A 12,498-nucleotide genomic window follows, 5' to 3' on the forward strand; every position below is an offset into this window, starting at 1 on the left:
TTTGCCAGAGTACAAGACATTATTTCTGTTTGTCATGCTAAAGAAATTTTAAGAAATTGTTTCTTTTAAAGATCAGATTTTTTACAAATAAAATTATTGGGCTGGAGAGATGGCTTAGCAGTTAAGCGCTTGCCTGTGAAGCCTAAGGACCCCGGTTCAAGGCTCGGTTCCCCAGGTCCCACGTTAGCCAGATGCACAAGGGGGTGCACGCATCTGGAGTTCATTTGCAGAGGCTGGAAGCCCTAGCGCGCCCATTCTCTCTCTCTTCCTCTGTCTTTCTCTCTGTGTCTATCGCTCTCAAATAAATAAATAAATAATTTAAAAAAAAATATTTACCTCAACCAAAAAAATCTCCCAACTAAAAAAAGTCCAGGCCTAGATGGATTCACTGATGAATTTTACCAAACCTCACAGGGAAGAACTAACACCAATGCTTCTCAAACTTTTCTATAAAATAGAAATGGAAAGAATCCTACCAAACTCTTTCTACAAAGCCAGCATCACACTGATACCAAAACCAGACAAAGGTAGAACAAAAAATAAATTACAGACCAATTTCCCTCATGAACATAGATGCAAAAATCCTCAACAAAATATTGGCAAACGAATACAAGAAAGATCATTCATCCCGACCAAGTAGATTTGTTCCAGAGATGCAGGGATGTTCAACATATGCAAATCAATAAATGTAATACATTATATAAATGTACTGGAGGACAAAAATCACATGATTATCTCACTAGATGCAGAAAAAGTATTTAACAAAATCCAACATCCCTTCATGGTAAAAGTCCTAAAGAAACTTGGAATAGAAGGAACATATCTCAACATAATACAGGCTATTTATGACAAACCTACAGCCAACATATTACTAAATGGGAAAAAAATTGAAGCATTTCCACTAAAATCAGGAAGAAGAAGAAAGGGGTGCCCACCATCCCCACTTTTATTTAATGTAGTACTGGAAGTCTTAGCCATAGCAATAAGGCAAGAGACACCCATAAAATGGATACAAATTGGAAAGGAAGAGATCAAGTTATCATTAGTTGCAGATGACATGATTCTATATATAAAGGACTCTAAAGACTCCCAGAAAACTGTTAGAGCTGATAAAAACCTATAGCCATGTAGCAGGATACAAAATAAACACACAGAAATCAGAAGCTTTCCTATATGCTAACAACAAACACACAGAGGATGAAATCAGAGAATCACTCCCATTCACAACTGCATCAATAAATAAATAAAGTACCTTGGAATAAACCTAACCAAGGAAGTGAAGGATCTCTACAGTGAAAACTTTACAACACTCAAAAGAGAAATTGCAGAAGACACTAGGAAATGGAAATGCATCCCTTGTTCTTGGATCGGAAGAATCAATATTGTGAAAATGGCAATCTTACCAAAAGGAATCTACACATTTAATGCAATCCCCATCAAAATTCCAATGGCATCCTTCATGCAAATAGATAAAACAATCCAAAAATTCATTGGGAACCTTGAATATCTAAAACAATTTTGAGCAACAAAAATAAGGCTGGTGGTATCACCATACCTGATTTTAACCTATACTACAGAGCCATAGTAACAAAAACAGCATGGTACTGGCACAAAAGCAGATAATGTAGGTCAATAGAACAGAATAGAGGACCCAGATATAAGTTTGAGTAGCTATAGCCACCTGATCTTCAACAAAAATGCCAAAAATATTCATTGGAGAAAAGACGGCCTCTTCAGCAAATGATGCTGGGAAAATTGGATATGTACCTGTAGAAGGATGAAAATAGATCTTTATCTCTCTCCGTGCACAAGAATTAAGTCCGCATGGATCAAAGACCTTAATATCAGATCTAAAACTCTGAAATTGCTAGAGGAAAAAATAAGGGAAACCCTTCAACATATTGGTCTTGGCAAGGACTTTCTGAATATAACCCCAATTGCTCAGGCAATAAAACCACAGATTAATCTCTGTGACCTAATGAAATTACAAGCCTTTTGTATGACAAAAGAGACTGTGAAAAGAGCAAAGAGGCAGCCTACAGAATGGGAGAAAATCTTTGCCAGCTATACATCTGATAGAGGATTAATATGTAGGATATACAAAAAAACTCAACAAATTATACAATAAGAAATCAACCAAATTAAGAAATGGGCTTTGGAACTAAATAGAGAGTTCTCAAAAGAAGACACACAGATGGCATATAAACATCTAAAAAAATGTTCAACATTCCTGGTTGTCAGGGAAATGCACATTAAAACTACATTGACATTCCATCTCACTCCTGTCAGATTGGCTACCATCATGAAAACAAATGAACATAACTGCTGGTAAGGATGTGAAAAAGAGGAACTCTTCTACACTGTTGGTGGGAATGCAGTCTGGTCCAGTGTTTTGGAAATCAGTGTGGAGGTTCCTGAGACAGCTAAAAATAGATCTACCATATGACCCAGTTATAGCTCTGCTAGGCATATATCCTAAGGACTTGTCTCACTACCTTAGATATACTTGCTCAACCATGTTTATTGCCGCTCTGTTCACAATAGCTAGGAAATGGAACCAGCCTAGATGTGTCTCAACTGATAAGCAGATAATGAAGATGTGGCATATTTATATGATGGGGTTCTACTCAGTGGTAAAGAAAAATGAAGTTATGAAGTTTTCAGGAAAATGGATGGATTTGGAAAGGATTATACTAAGTGAGGTAACCCAGGCCCAGAAAACCAAGTGTCACATGTTCTCTCTCATATGTGGATCCTAGCTACAAATAACTGGACTTCTGTGTGAGTAGGAAGAAAACTCAGTAGCATAGGCCAGTAAGCTAGAAAGGAGATATAAAGGGAATAGATAGGGAGGGAGGGGAAGGCCTAATAGGATGGTATTGTGTATATGTAAGTAGAAGAATAGATTAATGAGGGTGAAAAGGTCTAAGAGAGGTCAGGGGAAGAGATTGAGTAAGGAAAGGTAGAGGGAGAACTAATCAAAATCTAAAAGGATATAAATAAGTCATATGGAAACCTACTTTTTTGGACAATGGAACACACAGGAGCCATAGATTGTTACTAGAAAATTTTCAGTGCCAGGGATGGGATACCTTCCAGTGACATCTTGGCCATGGACATCCCTGGTGCCCCCCAAACATTAAAGGCCATTGCCAAGGCCTTTGGCTTCCCACCAGGAATAGATGGTAAGACCCTATTGCTGACGAGTCCACATACTTGGGCTGCAAGGCCCCTGAGAGCTCCACCCTGCTGGAGCTGAGCTGAAAACCTCCTCCATGTAGACAACTGGCAGAAAGCTGGAAAAGGCCATGCTGCATGCAGTTCAATGGGAGAAAGAGAAATCACCAGTGAACATACCCAACAGTGGACTCTGCAAGCCTTACATTTGGCCAACCAGGCCAAATAAGCCAATGGGTACAATAGTGGCTTGTCTGTTATAGAAGAAACCAACCGCCTCTAATTTTACTGGAGGCCCACTCCATGGGAGGGAATACATCCCTGATACTAAAAACCTACAACTGGGGTAGTCATGAGCCCTAGCGGTGTAACATCTACTGCTGTCTGGCTAAATGTATATACTGTGCTTACCAAACTGCCCAGTAAGTACTTCTCTTAATGTTCATACCCTTATATTAATGCTACTCTCACTTTTGTTAGAGAACTTTCTCTTTTCAGATAGCAGTGACATTGGGGTGACTCAGGAGGCACCATGGTGCTGAGAAGTGACAGAGGAATGCTCAGCACTGAAATATCTCAATCACACCTTCCATGGCTCAGGGTCCATAGTGGAAGAGGTGGCGGAAAGAATGTAAGCCAAAGGAAGGGTAGGACTCCTTACAACGCGACCCCCCCAGACACAAAATGGCCTGCATATCCATGACCTCACAAGACCATCATAATAGGAAGAAAAGATCATGACATCAAAGTAAAAGACTGATTGTGAGGGGGAGGGAATATGATGGGGAGTGGAGTTTCAAAGGAAAAAGTGAGGGGAGGTAGGGAATTATCATGGGATATTGTTCATAATTATGGAACTTGTCAATAAAAAATATTAAATAACAATAATTGGATGACACTGTGTGGCGGTTTGATCCAGGTGTCCCCCATAAACTTAGGTGTTCTGAATGCTTGGTTCCCAGCTGCTGGAGATTTGGGAATTAATACCTCCTCGAGCCAGTACCTTGTTGGGGGCAGGCTTATGGGTAGGTATTATAGCCAGCTTCCTCATGCCATTGTTTGGCACACTCTCCTGTTGCTATTGTCCACCTTATGTTGGCCAGAGAGTGACGTCCACCCTCTGCTCATGCCATCACTTTCTCCTGCCATCATAGAGCTTCCCCTTAAGTCTATAAGGCAAAATAAATCCTTTTTTCCTCTCAAGCTGCTCTTGGTCGGCTGATTTCTGCCAGCAATGTGAACCTGACTGCAACAGTAAAGTTGGTACCGAGGAGTGGTGTCATTCCAAAAGACACCTGACTGTGTGGCTTTGGCCTTTTGGAGAGCTGATTTTCAAAAGGAATGTGGAAGGATTTGAAACCTTAGCTTAAGAGACACCTTTCAGTGCTGTAAGTACAGCTCAGTGGACTATTCTGGTCAGAGTTGAAAGGCCTAAATGGAGTAAGAATTATGTGAAACCCTACCTAGAAAAACCAAAAAAAAAAAAAAAAAAAAAAAAGGTGTGGTGGTGCACACCTTTAATCCCAGCATTTGGGAGGCAGGGGTAGAAGGATTGCCATGTGTTCAAGGCCACCCTGAGACTCCATAGTGGATTCCAGATTACCCTGGGCTAAAATGAGACTGTACCTCGAGAAACCCCCCCCAAAAAAATGCAGGAAAGAGAGGGTCATTGAACTTTTGAAAATGGCCATGGGCAATGGAAAGCAGGTCTGCTAAGGATTGCCTGCATGGGGACCCAGTGGAGCCGTGAGGATGAGCTGTGGGTTGCAGTGGAGACCTAGTGGAGATGCCGGGACCATGAGACAGCTTCTAAGGAGACCCGGATGAAGTTGTTCAGGACTGTGAGTAGCCTAGCTAGCTGGAGGGGCGGAATTGGAACTCCAGAGACTTGCTGGTTAGAATTATCATATTTGGAGACTTTGTCACTGACTAGAGTTGTTTGACTTGGTGCTACAGAGTTTGATGTTTGCCCTGTTTAAATCTTGTGTTGGTTGAATATTTCTTTGCTATACCCAGTCTTTTGTAATATGAATGTTTAATCTGTACCATTATGGGGTTTTGAGGGTTTTTTTGTTTGCTTGTTTGTTTGTTTTGTATTATGGCTCAGTCAAAAGATCTTGGTCAGCCAGGCATGGTGGTGCACGCCTTTAATCCCAGCACTTGGGAGGCAGAGGTTGGAGGATGGCCATGAGTTCAAGGACACCCTCCATAGTGAATTCCAGGTCAGCCTGAGCTAGAGGAGAACCTAACTAAAAAAAAAAAAAAAAAAAAAAAAAAAAAAAAAAAAAAAGATCTTGGGCTATGGGAATGTATGAAAATCATTAAGATTGATTTAAAAAAAAAAAAACTACGGGGACTTTTAAAGTTGGACTGAATACATTGCATTTTACATCATGGATGATTATCAGTTTATGAAGGCCAGAGGCAGAATGTCGTGGTTTGAATCAGGTGTCCCCCATAAACTTAGGTGTTCTGAATGCTAGGTTCCCAGGTGATGAAGATTTGGGAATTAACGCCTCGTGGAGGCAGTGTATTGTTGACAATGGGCTCATGGCCAGGGCACACTCTCCTGCTGCTCTTGTCCATCTCATGTTGGCAGGGAGATGACGTGCACCCTCTGCTCACGTCGTTTTTTTCCCCTGCCGTCATGGAGCTTCCCCTCCAGTCTGTAAGCCAAAATAAACCTTTTTTCCCCACAAGCTGTACTGAGTTGGGCATTTTTTACCAGCAATGCAAGCCTGACTGCAACACACTGTAAGGTTGATGCAGGAGAATTGCTACAAGGTTTGATACCACACTGGGCTACAGAATGCAACTCTGTCTCAATCAAAAAAAAAAAAAAAAAGGCGGGTGGGGGGGCTGGAGAGATGGCTCAGCAGCTAAGGAACTTATCTACAGAGCCTAAATGACCTGAGTTCAATTCCCCAGTGCCCATATGGAGCCAGATGCACAAAATGGCATATGCACTGGAGTCCATTTACAGTGGCTAGAGACCTGGCATGCCTATTCTGTCTGTCTGTCTTTAATCTCTCTCTCTCTGCTTGAAAATATTTTTTTTGATTTTAAGAAAAATAAGTGTGTGGGGGGGAGGGAGGGAATTACCATGGGATTTTTTTTTTTTATAGTCATGGAAAACGCTAATAAAAAATTTAAAAAAAAAAAAGGAAAAATAATTAAGTGGATGAATAGTGTGTAGAGAACTGTTGCAGTCAGGTTCACATTGCTGGTAGAAATCACCCAACCACAAGAAGCTTGTGGGGGAAACAGGTTTATTTTGGCTTACAAGCTCGAGGGGGAAGCTCCGTGATGGCAGGGAAAACAAAGGCATGAGCAGAGGACAGATATCACCCCCTGACCAACATGAGGTGTACCATAGCAACAGGAGAGTGTGCCAAACACTAGCATGGGGAAACTGGCTATAACACCCATAAGCCCGCCCCAGTAATACACTGCCTCCAGCAGGCATTAATTCCCAAATCTCCATCAGCTCAAAACACCTAAGTTTATGGGGGACACCTGAATCAAACCACCACAGTTACATAGCCTTAGTACCCCATAAATTACTTGTTAAATCCATAGAGTCAGTGAACAAACTTAGCTGAATGGCTCCTATTATATTGGGAAAAGAAATACACAGCAGCCCCTGTGTGGTCTTCTTGCACACTGAACATTGCCTGAAAAACAACAATAATAATAATAATGATACGTAATAGGTGATGAATATGTTGGATATCATAATAGGTTTGTGGTTATGAAGGGGAATGCCTTATTCCTAGAAGAGAAATGCCAAGATATGAAGAGATGATCACCCTGAGCTGGAGAGATGGCTCAGAGGTTAAAGGCGTTTGCTTGCAAAACCTGAATGCCCAAGTTCAATTCCCCAGTACCCACACAAAACGAGATGCACAAAGTGATGCATGTGTCTGGAACTTCTTTGCTCTGGCAGGAGGCCCTAGTATGCCTATTCTTTCTTTCACTCTCATAACTTTTTTTATTTTATTTATTTTGAAGGGAGGGGGTTGAGGTAAGGTCTCACTCTAGCCCAGGCTGACTTGGAATTCACTATGTAGTCTCAGGGTGCCCTCAAACTCATGGCAATCCTGTACCTCTTCCTCCCAGGTGCTGGGATTAAAGGTGTATGCCACCATGCCCAGCTTTCTCTCATAACTTAATAAATATTTTTAAGAAAAAAAAAGAGATGATCATCCCAATAGCTATATTTGGAGGGGAAATGAGGTTTTGTACTGTAGCTCAGACTTGCCTTGAACTCCCAGCAATCCTCCTGCCTCAGCCTCCCAAGTACTAGGATTACAGACATGAGCCACCACACCCAGCACAATATCCATTACTTAACCTCAAATAGCAAATGGTCATCTAGAGAAACAGCGTGCAAAGGTGGCAAAGTGTGTTAGCAACTGGTATTGTATTCACTGTTCATTGTATTTACTTAGCTACACCATTGGGAGGATGGAGGTACAGCTTAGTGACATCCCTTGCCCAGCACCCAAGAGGCTCTGGGTTGGATCTGCATCACTGCAAACATATATATATATATATATATATATATATATATATATATATATATATATATATATATATATATATATAATTACACATATATAGACATGTACATACACATGTGCATATATAGGCTTTCCCCAAAATATAGCTGGGAACATTTGGGAACAATTACCTGGTAGGTGGAGATGATCAGTCTAGCAGTTTCTGAACTCCCTGCTGTGGAATATTAGCTTTCTCCATTTAGAAAAAGGTGTCCCCATAATCTAGCTTTCAAGTCCAGATCATAGTAGTTGGAAATTGGAAACACTTCATTTATAATATCTAATCCCTCTTTGTTACCTGGTTTATATATTTTTAAAAAATTGTTTCTTAAAGTAAAAGACCACATTGTACATCCATTACTTGCCCACAGGGAATCTGTCTGCCTTTGTTCTGCACGGACTGGTACATAGGCCTTTGGAATTAGTCCCTTTTGTGCATCCTCTCCATCAGAGCACCAGCCTCTCAATGCTTTGGTCTGGAATATTGTTCCTGGCGCTCTCCGTAGCTGTCGAGGCCTGCAGTGTCATGAGTACCAGCGCACTCTCTTGTCTCCTTCCACAGTTTTTAAAGATAAAATAACGTTCAAACCGCACGTTCTCTGTGAACTGCTAGATACTGGGAAAAATGACTCTTTTCTCATGACCTGGACTGACAGGAAGCACAAGGACAGGGGCACAGGGGTGAGCAAGCCTCCACGAGCCCTCCTAATGAAGCCCTTGGGGGATTGCTGTGTATGGAGAATCTGCAGTGTGCAAGCAGAGACAGGACTGAGGCTGTTTGAATCCAGGCTCACTTATTTTGTATGTTTTATTTTAAACCCCAGTGAGAAAGTTATTTTAATAATATCTTGCTCTGCTAGAAATATACATAAGTGGCAGATGTCAGAAAAGGGGGGAAGTTACAGTACTGAATTCTCCTTGAGACACAGGCCTTTCCAAAGCCTTTGCTGCCAGTGCTGATGCACAGCCACACTCACTGGAAAGGGCATTAGACGGGGACCACACCAGCCATCCTGAGACAAGCCAGAATCAATTTTGCAGGTAGCATATGAGACTGTCCATTTTCCACAGATGCCTGGGGGATTCTAAGACCACCAGCCAAGCATGTGAAAGAGCCCAGAATCTGGAATCTTCTGCTCTGGTCTAGCACCCTTTATAAGCAAGAACATGTAAAAACATATTTTAAAATTATTTTTTAAAGTAGCCAGGCATGGTGGTGTACGCCTTTAATCCCAGCACTTTGGAGGCAGAGGTAGAAGGATCACCACGAGTTTGAGGCCACCCTGAGAGTGCATAGTGAATTCCAGGTCAGCCTGGGCTAGAATGAGACCCTACCTTAAAAATAAAAATTATTTTTAAAAATTATAAATCCACTGGAGGCCTAAAAGCCATATTTTCTGGCTCCCATTATGTCCATCTTCTTCCCACCAGGTCATAGTGAAGATCCTAGGGCGTTTGCTTTCCTCAGTAAGCAAGGCCTTCCCACCTGAGATGTGAGACGTGCCCTGCTGAAATCTCTAGCAGGCCCCACCTCTATGCTAGTCTTTGTGCTTTGTGTGGGGGTGGGGGGTGAGGGGTTAAAATTTATGTACCAAGAACTGGCATGATCTCTTCCAGTCGATAGATAGATGGTCTTGGAATATTCCATTCAAGAAAGGTCTCTTAGTCCAACTTAATGAAGCCTGTGTCCTTCACATAACTGACAGGAAACCCATTGCCACATATTCAGCCCGTATTTCTGGATCAGATGGAGATAGTTTGAGCAGATAGGATGAGAACTCTGGCTGAATTTTCATGAGAGACTCTAGTAGAGCTGCTAGAGACCCATCTTGCCTTCAGAAGTCCACCAAGGGCCAAGGCTCTTTGCACTTCTCAAATGTGCTGCTATAAGATGGAAGCACATACTTAATTACACAGCTAGATTGCTCTCTCTCCCATCCTTTTGTTCCATTTTCATGAAATCTTTGATTTTCTGTAGTTGGAATCTTAGACTATCTACTGTCATCTATTCGTAAATAGATGGTACGTGAGAAAGTAAAAATATAGCATTGGTCAACATGGTAAAACGTATTCTTTTCCTGGAATTAACTGTGTAGTCTCATGGTGGCCTCAAACTCATGGCGATTCTCCCGCCTCTGCCTCCCAAGTGTTAGGATTAAATATATGCACCACCACACCCAGCTGGTAAAACGTATTCTTAAGGCATTATATACTAGCTGTAACCCAACCCATACAGCTTTCCTAGAAGTAAGAATGAGTACAATGAAGTTTGTTTCATCTACTTCCTAAATAGACTGCACATGAGAAACAGGTATAAAGAAAAACCATTCAGGGACTGGAGAGGTTGCTTAACAGTTAAGGACCTTGCCAGCAAAACCAAGGGACCCAGGTTCAGTTCCCCAGGATCCATGTAAGACAGATGCACAAGGTGGTACGTGTCTGGAGTTTGTTTATAGTGGCTGAAGGCCTTGGAGCACCCATTCTCTGCCCCCCCCCCACTTTCTGTCTCTTGAATAAATAAAATAAATAAAAGAAAAAATAAAATCTAGAGCTGGGATGGAGAGATGGCTCAGCATTAGAGCTACTTGCTTGCAAAGCCTTACAGCCCATGTTCAGTTTCCCAGTGCCCATGTGGAGCCAGAAGCACAGGATGGTGCCTGGGTCTGGAGTTCATTTGCAGTGGCTAGAAGCCCTGGCACACCAATTCTGTCAGTCTCTATCTGCCTCTTCCTCTCTTTTTCAAATAAATAAATAAAAATAAAAATATAGAAGAAGGAAAAAAAGCAAAGTCTGACAGACCAGGTTTAATTCCCCAGTACCTACATAAAGCCAGATGCATAAAGTGGTACATGTGTCTGGAGTTTGTTTGCAACATCACTAGGCCCTGGTGCACCTATTCTTATTTTCTCCCTTCCTATTTCTCTCTCTACTTTCAGATAAATAAATAAATGGAAGGAGGGGTACAGGAAGGAGGGGTACAGACACCTCAAAATTGTCTTTTCACTGCCACATACATGCCATGGCATTCATGCTTATGCACACAGGCAAGAAGACTGGTGGCACATGCTTTTAATCCCAGCACTTGGGAGGCAGAGGTAGGAGGGTTGCTCTGAGTTTGAGGCCAGTATGGGATTGCAGAGTGAGTGCCAGGTCAGCCTGGGCTAGAGTGAGACCCTACCTCGAAAACAAACAGAAGAAAAAATAACAGAGACATAAAAAGCTGAATAGATAGATCAGCCATTAAGGTTCTGGCCCATAAAGCCTAAAGACCTGGGTTCAATTCCCCAGTACCCATGCAAAAGCCAGATGCACAAAGTGGCACATGCATGTGAAGTTCATTTTCAGTGGCTGGAGGCCCTAGTACACCCACTTTTTCTCTCTGTCAGATTCTCTCTCTCTCTCTCTCTCTCTCTCTCTCTCTCTCTCTCTCTCTCTCTCTCTCACACACACACACACACAAATATATACATATATACATATTTTTTTTAACAAAACCTGTATTTCAGTTTATAGGGGTGAAGAATCATGTTGTCCTTGCATGTCAAATCCAGGTAGAATATATATGTATGTGCTTAGTGTACTTACTGTACTTTCAACTTCTGTTTGAAATTTGTGGACTTATATATAATGTGTGTATATGTGTTTATATGAACTTTAAACAAAAGTTGAAAGAACAGCATGCATATATATATATATATATATATATATATATATATATATATGTATATATATATATATATATATATGCATGAACACATAGAGATATTGCCAGGACTTGTGGCACACACCTCTAATCCCAGCACTTGGGAGGCAGAGGTAGGAGGATTGCTGTGAGTTCAAGGCCACCCTGAGAATACAGAGTAAATTCCAGATCAGCTTGGGCTAGAATGAGACCTTACCTCAAAAAAATAAATTTCAGAGGGAGGGAGGGAATTACCATGGGATATTTTTTTATAATCATGGAAAATGTTGTTAAAAATTCTTAAATTTTTTAAAAAAGAAAATGTTAATAAAAATTTAAAAATAAAAAAATAAATTTTACATATATGTGTGTGTGTGTGTGTGTGTGTGTGTGTGTGTGTGTACAGAGAGAGAGATCATATGTATGTGGTTCAATATATGTAGAGGAGGAAGAGAGAGGGGTGTTCTATTCTTTGAGAAACAAAACATTAAATAATTATTAAAAGAAAAAACAGCAAATAAACTTCTCTTTTCTATTTTAGGCTCAAGAAAAAGGAAGATTAAACTATGCTAAGGTAGGTAAATTTTATATATACTATACAATTTTATTGCTGCTTATATTTTAAAGGTCAAAAAAGAATTATTATAGTTAACATTGAGAGAAAATTCCTGTTAAGTAACAGTGATTAGCTGGTAGAATAAGAGTCAATTAATAATTACATTTATTTATTTCAGGCATTTTGTTGGTGTTAGGAAAAAAACAGTGAACCAAATAGTTCTTCCTTTCAGGACATTGATAGTCTAGTGGAGAAAACTGATAAGTAGGTAAAAAACTAAAAAGAGAACACATATTCAGGTATAAATACAATGAATAAAAACAAACAGGTCAAGATCACTAACCAGTGCTGAAAAAATAGCTATGGCTTATGGGTAGAAGAAAAGTTTTAGCACCAACAGAGATTATCTTAATCCATTTTCTGTTTTAAAAAAACGGTGGCTGGGCATGGTGACTACATGCCTGGCACTTGGAAGGCAGAGGTAGGAGGATCACCATGAGTTCAAGACCACCCTGAGACTC

At 40.8% G+C, this 12,498-nt stretch overlaps 1 protein-coding gene across 3 annotated transcripts in view; it reads left to right on the plus strand.

Annotated features, from left to right (window-relative positions):
• The window catches only part of Pdss2 (decaprenyl diphosphate synthase subunit 2), a 322,043-nt gene that overhangs the window by 276,247 nt on the left and 33,298 nt on the right, over positions 1–12,498 (plus strand). For all 3 annotated transcript variants that reach the window (XM_004660609.3, XM_045155171.1, XM_045155170.1), the window contains one exon: positions 11,963–11,995. In XM_004660609.3, coding sequence (XP_004660666.1) covers positions 11,963–11,995 — 33 coding nt within the window. The remainder of the gene's footprint in view (positions 1–11,962; positions 11,996–12,498) is intronic.

This window comes from Jaculus jaculus, chromosome 7 (genome assembly GCF_020740685.1).
Source record: "Jaculus jaculus isolate mJacJac1 chromosome 7, mJacJac1.mat.Y.cur, whole genome shotgun sequence".
In the NCBI taxonomy this organism is placed as follows: Eukaryota; Metazoa; Chordata; class Mammalia; order Rodentia; family Dipodidae; genus Jaculus; species Jaculus jaculus.